Source organism: Stegodyphus dumicola, chromosome 5 (genome assembly GCF_044657685.1).
Source record: "Stegodyphus dumicola isolate Sdum_Otavi_A_Nest chromosome 5, ASM4465768v1".
NCBI lineage: Eukaryota > Metazoa > Arthropoda > Arachnida > Araneae > Eresidae > Stegodyphus > Stegodyphus dumicola.
The window spans coordinates 225,869,965-225,888,420 of NC_140772.1; the positions used below are offsets into that span (position 1 = coordinate 225,869,965).

The following is an 18,456-nucleotide window of genomic DNA, read 5'->3' on the forward strand; positions in this document are numbered from 1 at the left end:
CTCTGTTACTCGGCTCAGTGAGCCCAATTTTTTTTATTTTATATGTTGGTAAATTGTGCATTATTTGCTTTAAAAATGATTGAATTATGTTGTTCTTATCTTCCGATTAAGGTTTTTATGCCTTTAGTTAAACTGCAAGCAGTAGTTGTAGAACATCAACAATTTAAGTTATTTAAGTGTGGCTAAGCCTAATTTTTTTTTACCATAGCAGCCATATTTGTTTACATTTGAAACTCAATAGCGAATAAAATCTTTCTGCATCTTCAGTGTCTTTTTGCTGAGTGGAACCAAAAGGAAATTTTTATGCACTGAAAAATCTGCCTTCTTGCCTGTTGGCTGAAGGTTTATGTGCTATCGATGAAGTAAATTAATTCAATTCAATAAGTTTAAATGAAATGCAGGAAAAAATGCATATAATTTAATATTCCATACAATTAAGTCATGTGGTGTACACATCAGATTTTTTAATTGGACTGCATGAAAATCGAGAAGGGAAAATTTTCTTTGAAAAAAACTGAGAAATTTATGTAACTCAGCACTATAATTAATGACAAGAATAAGAGCAGAAATTGATAACAGAATTAAAATGGCTTAAAAATGCTTCTTAAGGCTAAGAAGACAATTAAGATCAAATCTTGTATAAATCACTAATACTACCTGTTTTACTTTAAGCAAGTAAAACATGGACTTAAACAAGACATAATTGTTTGTAGTGGGATACTTATGCTGGTTTTCTTTTGTTGGCATAACAGAAGATGAGAGAGAAAGAATTAAGTTCCGAGTAACTTAAGTTAAAAAAGAAAACTGTGCTCTTTCTGAACTTTCAAATTTGGCCCAGCTTTTGTACAGAACAAAAATAACTGCAATTAATATCACTGATTTCTCAACTTATTTTTCAATACATTTCCTACTAAACAGCAGCATAATTTGAAACTTTTTTCCTTCCACACATCTTTCCCCCCAGACCTTGAATAACATATTTACAAATTTAGGAGGGATTTCACCATCAGATATAGCTGCCAAGGGTACTGCATCCCCTGTGCATGCTTCTGTGGTGTGGTTTGGTTTGGTTTGTATGATTGTGGCAAAGCCTCGAGGGCTATCTGCCTAACTGAGGATGCTTTCGTAGAGGACTTTCTAAGGGAAATTGGCTCATATACACATTACACATAATGAAAACCACAAAAGCATGCTTCTATGATGTACACGGTTAGCATATCCAGCTAGCAAATGGAGAATTTGTGGTTCGAATCCTGGCGAAGGGATAGTTGATTGTTGATGTTTCTTGATCCAAAACATCTTATGGTGTCTATATAGTGAGAGAAAGTTCTAAAAATGAAAGCTTCAATTATGATTACCTTCTAATTAGGAAATCTCTGACACAAATGTCCAAAACATCTGATGGTGTCCACATAATGGAAGAAAGTTATAAACAGGGAAACTAATTATGATTACCTTCTACTTAGGAAATCTCTAAGTAAAAACATCATGTAATTTCTAAAATTTGTAGCTGCACATATTATGTAATAACTATAAATTATTAATAAATTAGTGTTAACATTCAACACAGAATATTTATAAAATGGCGGAAAAAAAAAAAAACTTACCGAAGGCTGTGGCGTTGGGCTGTTTTTCTTAGGCATATTGTCTAAGATATTGGACTTTGAAATTGTCTTTAATTCCTGCTTCTTTGAAGGCACATATCCTTCCTTCAATGAGATCTAAAATTTTAAAATGCCTACATTATAATATATACATACTCTTACAGTTTTAATTTTTACTTGCAGCAGAGGTTTGCAGGTGTTTTTGCTGCTGGTTAATTTAGGCATAGGCCAGTCTCATGGTGCCATCTATAACTGGTATAGTAAACTAAACTTCCTGATTAGGTTTAATTAGATATTTTAATGCTGATGTTTGCCAACAGAAGGGAACTGTGAATAGTGTGTTTCAGCTGGACTATTGCTGCCAACTGAGGATAAACGTGTGACCTCTTGGTCTCCAGCACAACAATTTTACTAATTTGATTTACTTAATTATGGCAAAGCACTCGAGGGCTATCTGCCTAAGGGGAGGGATGCATTTGTGGAGGACTTCCTAAGGAAAATTAGCTCATGTGCCCGTTACACATGAGAAAAACCACAAGAATAACCATGCAGCCAGCCCAATTTGCAGAGATTTGAGCCTGGACCAAATAACCAGTGTTCAGTGACTTTATCATTCAGCCACTGGTGGGCTGACGCTTTTACTAATCACTTTAACAACAGCAGTGTCTGCAGAGGGCAGAAAGTCTTTCGTGGGCAGCACTCGCAGTGCTCCCCCCACTTATACAGTCTTTATATATTCTTAGCATAAAGATGCATTATTTAGTTAAAGACATTAACAATATTAATCTAAAGGAAGTATTTCTCAAACTTCAGTTAATGAATACAAGTCATCACACAATTCTTCATTTTTCGAGTTGGTAATGATTAAATTCCTCATCCATAATTTATCTGCAAATATCTGAAAGAAACATTCACTTAAATCTGCTGTTGCCAAAAATGATTTCCTCACAACTTACATAAAGCATAACTGAATTATTTGTTTGAGTATAATTTTTAGAATTTTTAGAGGGTTAGAGGTGGGGAATTAAAATTTTCCGTTATGCATACCACATTTCAATAGTTTCAGTTTTCTCCTAGTCCTTGAAATTTGGGTGGACTACATATTTAATTTACTTATTTTTAAAATTTCTAGCAGTAATTGTAAAAATAACTGTTACTAAGATTACACTAGTAACAGTTAGATTCTACAAAATAGAAATAAAACATACAAAATAAAATTTAAATGCATCCCAAAATTAATCTTATTTTTTTAATTTAAATAAAATAAATTATTTATTTAAAAAAAGGAGGGGAAAAAATTAAAATATGCTAAAAACATTCAACTAAAATCAGGTGCAACAGAAAATGATCAAGTTTATAAGGTTCAACTATATAACTCGGCAATATTTTTTTTAAAATGTTCCTTGATAAAAATGGACAGTTTTGAATTCACAACTTTGGCATCATACCACAGAGTTAAGTCTAAATTTATATAAATAACTTGGTAAATAACCATGCTCTGTTTTTAAATGGAAAGCTATAACAGCATGTCCTCTTGGAAACTAGGATCTTATAGAGTAAGTGTTCCAAAGCCTTTTATTTGATTTGCTCCATTTGTTTAGTTTTGTAAATTTTATTTATGATGCTGTTAACATGTTCAATCAATCTTCACTGCCACTTTAATGAAAACATCTATAAAGTGGCAGATTTATGAAGAGGCAAGCCCCCTTACCCAGACTTTTGGGCATGCCTCATTTTAAAATATTACATATACAGTCAAAAGTCTTTAATCCGGACTCATTGGGACTTCGGCTATTCCGGATTATCGATCATCAATTTAAATCTGGTAAGATGGCATGCAGAAATTATAAAATGAAAAATATGAAACTGTAATTTATGAAATAAAGAGCAATTATAATCTAAAGGGTATAAAAATTTACAAAAAAAAAAAAAAAAAAAAAAAAAAAAAAAAAAAAAAAAAAGGGCTTAATATTTATTTGTTTACTTTATTAAACATTTTTTTCAACGCGCGCATAGTCGAAATTAGAAAATTGCAACCAGAAAACTACTTGATGTGTATTCATGATATTTATAATGACGAGGAATTTGATTCAAATCATATCAAAGATGCAGTACATCGAGATGAAATACTACATTTAGTAAGGAATTATAAGCCAAATAATTTTGCAGCAATTCCACTTTTTGTTTGATGGACATCGAAACATGCTTTCGCTTTGTAGACGCTTTGGCAGCTCCAGAATCGGAAATTCTTTTTGACATAATCGAAAGTTCAAGCTTACTTTTATAAAATTGCTCTAACAGTCTGGGAAAAAAAAAAAAAAAAAAGCCGGATCCAATTCGAAGAATAAGGAACAACGCAATCTGCAACATTAACTGAAATAGGTAATTAGATAATTTTAGCTTAGCTTAGACCATCCGTTATACATTAAACGTATATGCGCATGCATAAAGGTATTATGCGCATGTGCAGAAAGTGTGTAGCTTTGAGGTCCGGATTTAAGACTTTTGACTGTATTTATTTATTACTTTTTTTTTTTAAACTGACTGCTTTGGAGACCTTTTGAATAGAGACTTCTCTCAAATATGACTTGCACAGCCTTAAATATCCACTGTTGCAACCACTGCCCCTTTCTCCTATATTCAATTTTAACATTACTATAATTTCTTAACAGGCAACCAACTGAATGTCTACTAGCACACATAAAGTTAATCTTACACACATTGATATAAGAATATGAATTTATCAGCAAAACTATTTTTTAAAATATAATGCCCTGTCTACATGAGGAGAATATCTCCGAACAAGTACCTCTGGACGCCTGCTGCAATTCTTACACAGGGAAACATAGCTCTTGACATGTCAGACACATGTCCATGATACCTGCATTGGGAGTCACGACCACTGCATATGACGGGACCCACTGTCATAAGAGACATTTGGTTACAACAAATGAAATTGCATATGGAAATCACATGCCTAAAAAAGCATGGTGGTACTCTCAGCATTTAGCTTACTGAATAACATAAAATCTCAGCATTTAGCTTACTGAATAATATATGATGTGAATCCTTTTGAGTTTTCATTGTTATTTTAATAAACTTAATTTATGATGTGACATTTCTTTTAGATCATAATTTTTGATTGATTTTTTATACATAGAATATTTTTTCAGATTGATCTTCATCAGGACCAAGAATCATCAACAACAGCGGGATTAACACAGTGAAAGAACTATAAATACCTGGACCTCATGTGGGATGAAAGATTGACTTATATTTCCCACATTAAGAAAGTTAAGCAACGTACAAGCCAAGCTGTGCAAAAATCTGACAGTTCCAAGGAAACAATTAGGGACTAGATTTGCACATTCAAAAGACTCTCTGTCATGAGATAGGATGGTTACATATGCTGCTCCAGTCTGCACCAAATTAATGCAAGGGAGGAAAGTAAAACATCTTCTCGATGTGCAGCTCCCATGCACAACAGCATTGGTTAATGTCTTGGCAGGTTTAAAACCAATGCATATTCATGTTAAGCAAAAAGCACAGTATTCCATCTTCACATTTCCACAAGTTTCTCTGAGGAGCAGTATTATCCAAACAATTATGAAATGCTCGTGAATATGTGACATGTTCGAAGGCAAGGTGTAAACACCCCAATACCATAAGAACCCAGGGAACAGCATTAAGATTATACACACGGATGGCTCATGTATGAAAGACAAATTTAATGCAGCAGTTCTTCAGCATGGAGAAGAAACCTTAACCTATCGAAGCAGCGACTAAGCAATACCTCCCCATGTTTCATGCAGAAGTAGTGGCTATTTTCAGAGCTACCCAGGACATCATTCATCAAAACCTACAGGAAATCACAATCTACACAGACAGCATGTCAATGTTCCTACCCATATTCAACTATCCCCATACATGCTCGATAGTTATGCAAATTCTGAGACTTATACAGGGATCAACTTCATAACATAAGCTCTTTCGGGGGAAAGCACATGCTGGAGTAAGTGGCAATGAAACTGCTGATAAATTTGCCAAGAAGGAACCATCAGAAAGAATTCATTATCCACAACCAGCACTCTGGTCATGCTTATACTGGGCAAAACACCTGAAACACAATGCATAAATCAAATGGCAGAACAGAAAGCACGTGAACACCTCACAATTAACCAAATTTATTACAGGACTCGGTCCCTATCTCGAATATTTTAATACACAAGGTGTAGGCAACAACGACCTCTGAGTCTGTGGATTAACTGGTACCCCCAGACCCATTATCTTACTATCCTTTAGTTCAATGATCAAGTTTATGCCTTTGGTAAGCGTGTTTGTAATGTATATTATTATAAGTGAATATATCCTACTGTAAAGTAAGTTTAGTATTTGAAATAATGTAATAATTATATAAATTATGTAACTTGGCCCTCAGGCCCAATTGCAACAATATCTTACAGTGCCATTTGACGGTATCTCCCAATGTCCTATATGTGGACCATGAAATAATACCACCTAACCTCTTGATAGAATGATGGTGTCTCTTTTCCTCCCATCAACTGTCAGCTGTATAGACGAAAATCTATCAGACTTGTTCAGAGATGTGTCTCCTTGTGTAGACAGGGCTTAAGACATAATTTTAGTAAAATTTGAATTTATCTGACTTACCAAAACAGGATCAGCATCTTTACCATCTATCCACTCTTCAGCTGAAATAGCAGGTATGTCAGCAAGAGTATCTGGATACAAGTCATCTTGGAAGAGGTCCGACTTAAAAAGATACATAGTCATGTTATGTAAGATTACATAATACTCAGAACAAAAGAAATAAAAAAGGTCTACTTTAAAGTGCACTCACATTTTTATAAACTTCCATATTACAAACACATGCTTTTACAAACTACATACTATTCCTATGAAACTTTCAGCTTTTAATGCAATTTCTACCAATGAACTTCTTTTATAATGCGCATTAGTATGTAAAATTCAGAATCCTCTATATACTAGTTTAAATATCTATTATCTTATGCCCATACTTTATTACAAAAGTAAATGAAAAAAAATTCTCTGTGTCATATATTTACAGAAGCGACTCAAAAAAAGTAGCTAAAGAATTTTATTTGTTTAATTACTGATCCTAGGCATGTACTTCTGGAAACAAAATTTCTCAAACTGAGGTAAAGAATTTTATGAAAATAAATCTCAAGACTGTGGGTAGGAAGATCCCATAAATACATAAATACAGTTTTTTATGTGGCTCTTACATAAAACTCTGTAGATTCCAAATAGTAAAATTAAGTATGTCTAAATATACATGAACGTACAAAAATATTTTGCACCTTCATGTAAATAATTTGCTTAAATATGCATATAATTAATACTTTTATATGGCCAGCTTCAAATCATATAATGACTGCTGTTTTTTCTAATACAGAAACACTAAGATGCAATTTTTTCCCCCCAGTAGTTCCTCCTCAAATCTGAGAGAAGAATCTTCCAATTTTGGTAGGCAACCAATAATGAAAAATGAGCAAATTCATTCCCAAAAACTTCTTCAGTAAATTAATTCCCATGTACATTTGCAAATTATATATCCAGAGGTGTTAAATTAAAAGAAAACTGAATATCTTACAAGACTGTAAATTTCGCTCAATGGAGACCACATAAAAAAGTTACAATTTATATTTACAGAACTCTCCCATTCACAGTTTAAGATTATTTTCATAAAATACAAAGTGCATCTGAAAAGTTTGGTTAATCGTCTCAGGAAATAAAGGAAACAAGAATTACAAACAAAATACCTTTACTGGCCTTCAAGGTAATCCCCATTAGCTACAATGCACTTCTGACATTGGATGTAAAGCTGTTAGAAACTGTCAGCAAATGCTTCTTTTGGTATCGCTTGAAGCACCACAAGTGCTGCTGGATATTTACAACATCTCCGAAAAACATGAGCTAATTTAAGGTAGCAAAAATAAAAGAAGTCTCCCAGTACCAAATCAGGAGGGTGCTGAAGAACAGTTGACTTGCGTTGGGGCAGAAAGCTGAGCATGCGGACCGTAGTGTGCAGACAGGCACTGTTATAGAAGAAATTCCACTATGGTACAGTTTTGGCTGAACCTGCCAGATGCATTGCAGCAGCCATTTCAAAACTCCATTGTAAACTTTCACATTGACAGTGTAAACCTTGTGCAGAAAATTCCCATGGATCATTTAACATTTCAATTACATTGGACTTGTGGTCAAAAAAGGCAATTGACATCGTCTTAATCTTGAATTTTGTATACTGACTTTTTTTTTGGAGGGAGACAAGATGATGAACACCATGCCACAGACTGTCACTTTGTTTCCAGAACATATTGGCAGCACCAGTTCTCATCTCCTGTAATGATAGTTTAAAAAAACTGCGGATTTTGGTCAGACATGTCGATGAAATCTCCAAATATAACCATCCAAGTTTGCTTCAGCTTATCAGTCAACATATGCAGTACACACTGGGCACAAATCTGCTTTTTCAGATGCTCATGAAAAATATTGCTTACACTGTCTTTGCTTATCTAAAATCTTCTCCTATTATTCTCAAAGACAGCCATAGATCATCCATCACACTCCTTCGATATTGTCTGGGGCTGTGCTTGTTGATGGTCGACCTGAATGTGGCTCATCTATGAAAACTTCCTTTCCAGCTCTAAAGTGTTTAAACCACTCAAACATGCACTCATTACTTGCTGCTTCAACACCGTACACTTGCACTAAGATTCCATGAGTCTCTGTCATAGTTTTCCTCAATTTGAAGTAAAACTCCATGTTACTGCATTGCTCCATTTTGCAATGACACGAGTTTTCACACTGACTGTGTTAGTTTGGTCACAGCGATTCATATGGGGCAAACTTTTCAGAGCACCTTATATTCCCTATCCTATTTTAAGAAACTGCAAATAATAACATAACTGAATTCTGATAAGCTTAAACTGAAGAAAGTCTACACGTACACAGATATACATAGATAACATAAAGTAAGAAATTTATAACTAATTTTTCACAAAGACCAAAAATTGCAATTTATAATTAGTTTTCTCAACTATGCTTTTTAACTTCACTCACGTTTTAGTCTTTGGATTATATGTTTAAAGGTGAACATTTGGATTTAAATTTTTCACTTTTGTTTTCAATTATTTTAATAAAATAGAATTCTCTTTATTTAAGGTTATTCTAATTAGAATTTATTTTGTTTTTTCCTTGCTTTGTATAATGGGCAGAATTTCCAGGTGAACTATTGTAATTAAAATACATTGAAATGGTTCATCGGCTAATTCTGGATACACAAAAATCAAGGATTTTTGCAGAAGAGAGATTTCAATGTTCCTCCTGATACCCACATGGATGCGAGCACCGTGCATTGTCTATGGCGAACATGGTTAAAACAAGGAAATGTGGGAAGAAGGAGGGGTGCAGGTACAGCCAGAGTGACGTTAGCACGCGTGGATCGACACATCCGTCGACAAGCTGTGGCGGTCCCGCAAGTCACTTGTACCGTGATTCTGCAGCATGTGCAAGATACCCTGGATGTTCCTGTGTAGACCAGAATCATTTCCCGTAGATTGGTTGAATGTGGCCTGCACTCATGCCATCCGTTAAGAAGACTGCCATTGACCCCACAGCATAGACACCAACGTTTAGAATGGTGCAGGACTGGAGCGATGTGAATGACAGAATGGCAAACTGTCGTTTTCTCAGATGAGTCATGCTTCTGTTTATCCAGTGACAGTCACGCATACGTGTGCGACATCGACGTGGAGACAGATCTAATTCGGCAGTAACTGTGGAACGCTCCACCACGCGACAACGTGGCATAATGATTTGGGGCGCTATTGTCTGCAATTACAGGTCATCTCTAGTTCGTATTCAGGGTACTATGATGGCCCAACGATACTTGGATAATGTACTGCAGACGGTGGCAATCCCCTACCTTCAGGGGCTGCCTAATGCAATTTTTCAGCAGGGTAATGCCCGACCACACAGTGCTCCCATCTGCTATCATGCTCTGCAAGGTATACAGATGCTTCCCTGGCCACCATACTCTTCTGACCTGTGACCAATCAAACATGTGTGGGATGTGATTGGACGCCGTTTGCAGACTCTGCCCCTGCCTCGTTCAGAAGACGAACTGTGGCAAATAGTTGAAAGGGAATGGAGAACCATCCATCAGAACACCATCTGCACTCTTATTGACTCTATGCCTAGACGTGTTTTTTCGTGCATCACTGTCGGCGGTGGTCCTACATCCTACTGAGCCGATGCCATTCTCGCTCTGTATTCTGACTATCATTTTGAAATAAATACCACTTATTGCTGCTTGCTGTCTCTGTCTTTTTTCCAAATTTCATCACTTTCTGACCACTCCTTCTTGGTGTTGCATTTTCAACGTCAAGCAGTGTACATACATATATACATATGATGCAAGATAAAATAATTAATATATATATAAAATTCCTCCCATATTCAGTTCAGAATGAACATATGCAAAAACCAAAGAACCAGGAGCACAATGGCAAACTGCAAGAAAAAGGGAGCAAAACATGTGAAAAATCAAACATGAAATAAAAAATTTACATCTTTCACTGCATCGTCATCAGGTGGTCAGTGTAATGAAAGACTGCACTGAAAGAAGAAATTCTGGACTCCATCTACTTAAAATAATAGTTTAAAAATTTTTTTATGTTTTTGATGCTATAATTTTGCAATTTTCTACACTGCTTATGTCAGCTTGTAAGGTTGGGCTGATAAAAACACAAAACACTGTTTTTCTGAGATTATTTTAAGTTTTAAACTTTAATTTGTGCCTTTGTTGGTTCAAAAACAAACCGAATTTTTTTTTAAAAAAAATTTTTAATTTTGCTGAACCAACCCCCTGATGAGGATGTAGCAAAAGATGCAAATTTCTTATTTCATTTTTCGTTTGGACACATTTTGCTCTCTTTTTCTTGCAGTTTATCAGTGTGATTCTGTTTTTTGGTTTTCACATATGCTTATTCTGAATTGAATACAGGATTAATTTTAAACACATTTATTCTAATTTATTTTGCATTCCACCACTTGTTGCTGCTTTTAACGAGTAACTGGATTAGGTTTGTAACTGCTTTTTACTTAGTACTTATTCTATAAATATACATATACTAAGGTTCAATTCTTTTAGTTATTAAAAACTGAAGTAAAAAAATAACTTTTTTCAACATTTAGTTTGCTTTAACAAACTCTAGAAATTGATATTTAACCACACACGTTTAAATTATTTTAATCATTTTAGTATCATGTGTATAATGTCAATTTCACTATTCATTAATAAATACAAAATTTATCAATTTAATTTTTGGATAGTAAAATATTACTTTTTTTGGATAAAAAGGAATTCTCAAATTTAATGCAAAATATATGAAATTTAGCAAACCTTTGTAGAAAAAGATAATACAATCAACCCAAATGTACTGCTTATGCCAACTTAAAGTAACTTCAAATATAATCAAGATAATTCTGTATAAGTAACAAATAGAGGATTTCTTACTTTTCTTGGCACAGTGAAAGCAATGACTTCACAGAAGCCACGAGAATGAAGCTTGTAAAATCTAAATAGAAATTCAAAAAATAAGAAATTTCAGGCGCAAAACATGTTAATTTAGCAAATTTAACTTATAGTCACACAAAATTTTATTATTATAGACTACAATTCTTCTTCTTGCAAAATATTAATTCTTCGGGACTGTATTTTAAATATAGCCTTATGAATATGATACATATTTACAGTGCATGTAGATATTCCTTGTAGACTCAAACCTCATGAGTGGATCGTCCAGATAACAGATGAATATTTTTAGATCTTCACAAACCCATATTTCTATGTATTCCACTTATAATATACACTACCACCTTTTTAAAACAAGTAACCTTTAAGAGGTCAACTCCAGCTACCAGGCCTAATTTAAATTCATTATATGAGCAAATTTATTCATTCAGCAGAAGGTAGGTTCCTCTTTCCTCCAAAATGTTTCTTCACATTGCATTATTTTCCTATCTACATTAGAAATTAGTCACATCAATTAGCATGTGTCAAGAAGTTCAACTAATGTCAGCAACTCATTTTCCCAAGGAAGTAGGTTAAAGTATTTTTTAAGTTTCACTACAAGTTCCCAAGAAAGAAAAAAAAAAAAAAAAAAAAAAAAAAAAAAATTCATATTTTGGTCTGTTTTCCAGAGAAGTAATTAGCTTGGCACTCATTCTTTATGCTAACTAAACCATGGTTATTTCATGTTCTATGAATCAGAGAATGAAAGATGAGAGCTGAACACAAAGTTTAATTTCTTCTTTAATTCATGTATACAGTAGAAAGTCTGAGATCCGGATTTGTCGTGACTTCCGCGATTCCGGATTTTTCCTGATATTAGATCATCAGTTTAAATCTAGCAAGATGGAATGTAGAAATAAAAAAATTAAAAATATGAAATCGTGATTTATGGAACAATGAAGTATTTATGATCAAAATTTTAAAGGGTATCAAAATTTAGGGGGAAAAAAAAAAGCCTGATATTTATTCGTTTACTTTATTAAACATTTCTTTCCAAGTTGTTTAAGTTGCTTCATTTTTTGTGCTAATACTTTCTCTTTAATTCTATAGACAGACATAATTTCGTGTTCAGTTACAAAGTTCCATTGTTGAAATTCTGTAATTGCTGTATTTAAAATTCCAACTGACTCGTCAATAGAAATTCTTTCGCTTTCCATAACCTCTCTGTCACTTTCTTCACTATTAGTAGTGGTATTTTCTGGATTTAGAACTATACTACAGATTTCGGTATCCGTTAATTAACTGATGATTGAAGAACATTGTCATCACAATGAAAAACTTCTTTTATATTATCTTCATTTATTACCGCTTCTCTACATTTCTTTACAAAACCCGTTAATTAGAAAATTTAACCTTTGGTTTGCAATATCCAAAAACCTTCAGATTCGCTGCTATCATCATCAAATTTAGTATCGTTCACTATACATATTTTGCTATGTATCATGAGAATGGCAACTAAAGACAAGTTGTTTCACTAAATTTTATCTTGCTTCTATCGTGCACTGAGACAGTTAAGCCTAAAATTGTATTAGTTTAGTTATTTATTATACTTACACCTATTCCTTGCACATGCTTAAGGCTTATCTGAGTCCTGAATAAATAAATTTCCACAGATATTTAAGGCTTATTGAGGGCTGGCACTAGAAATCTTACCACCTGATGCAGTTCCTGCGGGTCCTAAATTCTTGCTGCCAAGTGCCTCCATTTGTCTTCTAAATTCTGATGCTCTGTGTGGCCATATGAGCTCTGGCGCCGGTTCTGGGTTTATGTGAATTACAAGTAAGTTATTTTTAATTTAAATAGCACTAAATGTAATCTTTTGGCCTATGAGTATCATTAGCAAAATTTATTTTTAGCACATGGAAAGAATTTGTTAAATTTTTCCTGTCAACATTTCTTAGCACATTAAACTTAAATTTGTAATTATCGCCAAGCGTAATGTCAACATAAAGAGTTATACTCCTTTACTATTCAATAACTAACATAAAAAAAAAAAAAAAAATGTTTAGGCTTCGTGATGAGTCATTACTCAAGTTGTCATGCATTGATAAACATGTAGTGATGGAAGAAAAGTATAATATAAGTATAACAACCTGAGTGGTCGCTGGAAAATAGAACTACACATTTTGCCACCAGGTGCAATCTCTGCGAGTCTTAAATTTTGCTCCCTGGTACATCCCTCGATTCTAAAAATTTTGCTGCCCAGTGCTTCTCCTAAATTCTAAAAATTCAGCCATCCATACTTTGTTTTGTTTGGTGCTGCTTTAAATTCTAAAATTTTTGCCATTCCTAAATTTTGACACTTGGTTGCATATGTACCTATTCTGGTCCTGTGAGAAGGGTGGTTAGTCTTTTTCTATTTGATCTAAACACTTAGTCCCAACACTGCCACGTCTTCATGTCATCTTAATAAATTTAAAGTGATAATTTCAAATCCAGAAATCTCTTTATTCTGGAATCATTGAAGTCCTAAAGATTCCGGGTCTCGGTCTTTGTTATTTTATAATGTTGTTAATTTATGTATATTAATTCTTCAGTTATGCCTATAACTGTTTTTATTCTGTTTAATTTTATGAAGTTTGATCCCACTCTTCCAACTTGCATATTCCCAACCCTCAATTTCTTCACCCTATGATTCAGAAGCTTCTGATTTATACTAGCAATACAAAGTATGATAATTAAAAGTATGTTATGCAAATAAAAAGACTAGAACTGAATGAAATAAGTATAGTGAGAAATAAATTTTCTTCTACTACTTTAATAATGCAAAATGTGGAATCAGCAGAGTCAAAAACTGTTATCAAAATTTCAGTCATGCGAAGTGGTTGCTATAAAAAAAATGGTTGATTAAGATAATACAATTTTAATTTACCTACAAATAAAAACACTTTTCGTAAACTTAAGAAGCAAATTGTCTTCCCTATATTATACATATACGATTGAAAATTCCATACATTTCCGCCATGCTGATTTCATCCATTTGGCCATTATATTCATGCATTTAAAATGGCATTTGATGTTAAACTATGAGAGATTTGGTAAGATTTTACATATTTACTTACTTTAAGTACATCATTAAATATGAAAATGGATTTTTTCCCCTGATGGCATGTTATACACTTATGACTAAGCCCACTTGAAATACTGATATTTGACATGCCTGCTCTAAACCATAATCGTCACAATTTTTACTTTATTCCTTTGACTTCAAGTTCATGAAATTTTTACTATAATTCAGTTATAATTTTACAAAATTTCAAAGATTTCAAGATGTGAAAATGAAATGAATAAAATATACAATTACATTTATTTACAATATGAAATAAGGATACTTACCTACCTTTATAGCCATTAAATGACAGGCAAATATCACAATGATAGACTTTAGAATGCAATAGAATTATAAACTGACAATAGTAACACACTATTTGAAATCATTACAATTTTCTTACAGCATCTATTGATATTAAAAGTTTAAATCTTATGGTATGAAATTTTTAGGCAGCACACATAATTCAAATCCTATCTACATTAACAAACAACAAAGCTAGTAGAGAGAGAGAAAAAAAAAAAAAAGATGAAGGTTTCACTGAAAATTAAAAATTAATGCACACCTAGCTATTTCACAGTTTCGAACATCACAACCCCTCTTTGGCATCATGCCCATCCCTCTCTGAGGTTCACTGGATTGATAGGTACTGATATAATGAATATAAGGTGCTTCATCAGTTATTTCAAAGTATCGTATATTACTATCACCCTATAAATGAGAAATTAAAAACTTCATTGAAAAAGCACACCAAAATATTAGATTTCATGAGAAAATAATTCATTAAGAAATTCATAATGCATAGTAATAGCATATAAACAATAATCCAATTTTAGCTTTCTAGCTTCATTTAGGCTATGGCTTATCTTTTTCATAGAATACATCTCATAAGTATTCATAAAAAAGCATCTAAAAACATGATCACAAATTTTGATATTTAAGAAATTAGATTTTTATTGCATGCTAAAAAATAAAACAGATGGGAGAAAAACTTAATAAAAATAAATTTAAATCTCAAAGATTACAGATTTTCAAGCCAATTTTACCTCAGTAAAATAAGAAAAACAAATGCTTAATTTATTTATATATAAAGATATTTTAGGCATGATGAAGTTCATGAATGTACTGGTTTATTTTTAATTACATTAAAAAAAAACACTCAATAGAGAGGAATAACATTTTTTACATTTACCAACATATTTTTCTAAGAGCAAATTTAAAAATAAACAATAAACATTTACAATTCGGTTTAATATTTTTTATTTATTGCATAAGTGTTTAAATTCATGTTTTAAATTTTATAATATTAACCTACTATGTGAGGGGTAAAAAATAAATACAATCCATTTTTTTTAATCACATTATCTCTGAAACAATTACATAAAAGGAACTGTATATGAATTTGAGAAAAGTGTATGTCTGTTTGCCTGTCTATAAAGTAAAAAACACAACACAAAATTATAACTTAAGTTAGTAATAGCTCCTTAATTCCTCATTTTTATTTGTCTATTTGTCCCTCTTCAAAGAGGGGAAAAATATTGAATATTGCATTGTTGTAATATATATTTGTATATAACATAAAAACTATGTAAATCAAAATTATAATTTAAACCCCTTACTTTTCCGTTTTAAAAATCGTAATAACACTCATCATTTCTAGATCATCTTGCATGGCCTGTGCAACGTTGATGACGTAACTTTGAGAACTGAAACCTTTCTAACTTTAAACCAAAAACCTTTCTCTTAATGAACTGTCAGACTGGATAAATGCGCAGTTATCTTGCAGATCTGTTGCTGCTTGGATGCTGTTTTATTTTGCTGTGCATTGTCGTGCTGCTAACTATGCCGTTATTTAAAATGCGATCTTCTGTATAAAATTGTGGTGCCCGTAATGCGCTCATGATATTATGAGAAGTATAGTCTCGATAATTAGTTTGCGTCTAGCAATAAAGATTATGTTCATTTCAGCTATGTCTGCCTACAAGCCTGTCCTTCGAGTGCCATCTTTCTAATTAGGCAGGAGTCTCTCCAAGTTATTAATGCTAAGAACCATCGTCAATACGTTGCAGCTTAGTCCAAGTTTTTGTCACATACACATATATGTACTTTAAAACTACTGCAATATAAATACAATTCCTGCAACAAGTTTTTTCACACACACATACACATATATGTACTTTAAAACTGCTGCAATATAAATACAATTCCTGCAACTTCAATTCTACTGTAATTAAGGTTCTTAAAATTTTCAAACAGACACATTTAAAATATTTTACCAATTAAAAGCTTTGAGTGTTTAAAAATACTAATCCACACAGCATTTAAATAATACTTGAAAATCAATAATAGCTTGATGGTAAACAAATAGGTAGAAGATAAAGAATAATATCTATAAATATATGCACCCATATGTTTTAGATTTTAATTGGATATTTTTCTATAAATCAATAAATAAGTCTATTTAGAGTATTTTTATTTTGTTCTTTGTACTGGTGGAAATTTCGTGGTGATCATTTTCAGAATAGAGTGAAATCAATTATTCTCTTCAGCACTATAGCAGCAAAATACAGTATTCATGCAGCCTGTATTGCATAATTTCTTCATTGCAGGCAAATCCAACATATCCATACCACATATTTTAAAATTGAGAGTTCAAGACACAGAATATTGTGCTTTTTTTGTAAAAATTATTAGAACCTGGAATACAACAAAAGGAATGCATATGAAAATGCTGACATTCCTTATGATAACTGAAAAACTGTTATATTGTTGATTACTAGAGTCTGGCACATTCTGAAAATTTGGCAACTTCTACTAAGATAGTCATGCTAATACATAATTACCAATAACTCTTATCATCAAACTCTTTTTTAAGCTCTTCTGTTCCTAGCATTCTACAAACTCTCATCATTAAATTAAGTTGAATAAATTTAATCACTATCCTGATTCCGAATATGGTTCTTGCACTTGATTTCATAAAGAATTAAGTGTTTTATTTTGTATGTTACAGTCTGCAATAATGTTTTATATGTACATGCTAATGCAATCCTCTCAGCAAAAGTCATTAAATTTTCAGCGTATACCAAATTCTGGCAGCAATGCATAAACCAATTCTTCAGTTTTAACAAGCAACCTTGTCATTTCTTGCTTGAAAAAACACATATTATTTTTTGTATTTAAGTTCCAACAGTTGTTATAGACAAATCAAGGTTTTTCTTTTTTGGTTTTAAACCCAATTTTAAAATACGCACTTCCTGGAATGTGATGACTCCATGTTATTTTTCTCAGGCAAATTTATCAGATGCACAGTCAGTGATACACTGACATGGTTGCTGCTAGCTGGTAGATGATGTGTTGTGAAGTATACAACATGGAGTGTTAACTCAGCACTTGCTCATTTTTTTCTTTGTTTTTTGGTGTCAAAGGCTGTTGCTGTAGCCTAGTCTGTTTTACGAATGAAATAAATGTTAGTTTTTGTTTTTAACTGCTTATGACTGCACCCAAAATATCTCGGAAATGCTGAACATTTTATGGATATCTAATGCCATTGCCAGTAATATCACGTGGTAATCGACACTCTGCCATGCCCATGTTTTTTTGGTTGTGGGAAGGGTCCAAGCAGCATTTGTGATTACCCTCGAGCCGTAATGGCGGTATTATTGTTCAGACTGTGATGTGCCACTATGTGTTACACCATGTTTCAGACCATACCATACTGTTAATGACATTTATAGATCATAAAATATATTAACTTGATTTTTACTTTAGCTCTTATTACCTAGACTACACTTCTATATTACATTGGTTATCGTAAATTAAGGAAAAATCACAAAAATCAGGATTACTGAAAAAGTTACATGTAGAATTTAATGAAACTTACCCACAATATACATAGTAAAGTATCAAATAACATAAAAAGAAATTACCAGACAAATATGATAGTATAGAAATTAGCACATGTATAAAATGAACAAATCAAAGGTGTCAGTTTACTATAGGAAAAGTACCTTCAATATGGAATATGATCGCCTCTAGAAGCAATACAGCACATGCAGCGATGTGTGATGCTTTCAATTATGCGGTCTATCAGTTCCATAGGAAGCGAGAGCCATTGCTCTTGCACAGCAGTTGCAAGCACAACAAGGGTCTCAGGGGGCAGATTGAGAGCAGCTAGATGTCTC

General features: G+C 32.9%; 1 protein-coding gene across 1 annotated transcript in view; it reads right to left on the reverse strand.

Moving 5' to 3' along the window:
- Positions 1-18,456, reverse strand: part of LOC118185182 (coronin-6-like) — an 83,080-nt gene that overhangs the window by 12,675 nt on the left and 51,949 nt on the right. The window contains exons 7-10 of the mRNA XM_085817741.1: positions 14,841-14,986; positions 11,170-11,230; positions 6,276-6,377; positions 1,608-1,721 (exon numbers count right to left, since the gene is read on the reverse strand). Coding sequence (XP_085673867.1) covers positions 1,608-1,721; positions 6,276-6,377; positions 11,170-11,230; positions 14,841-14,986 — 423 coding nt within the window. The remainder of the gene's footprint in view (positions 1-1,607; positions 1,722-6,275; positions 6,378-11,169; positions 11,231-14,840; positions 14,987-18,456) is intronic.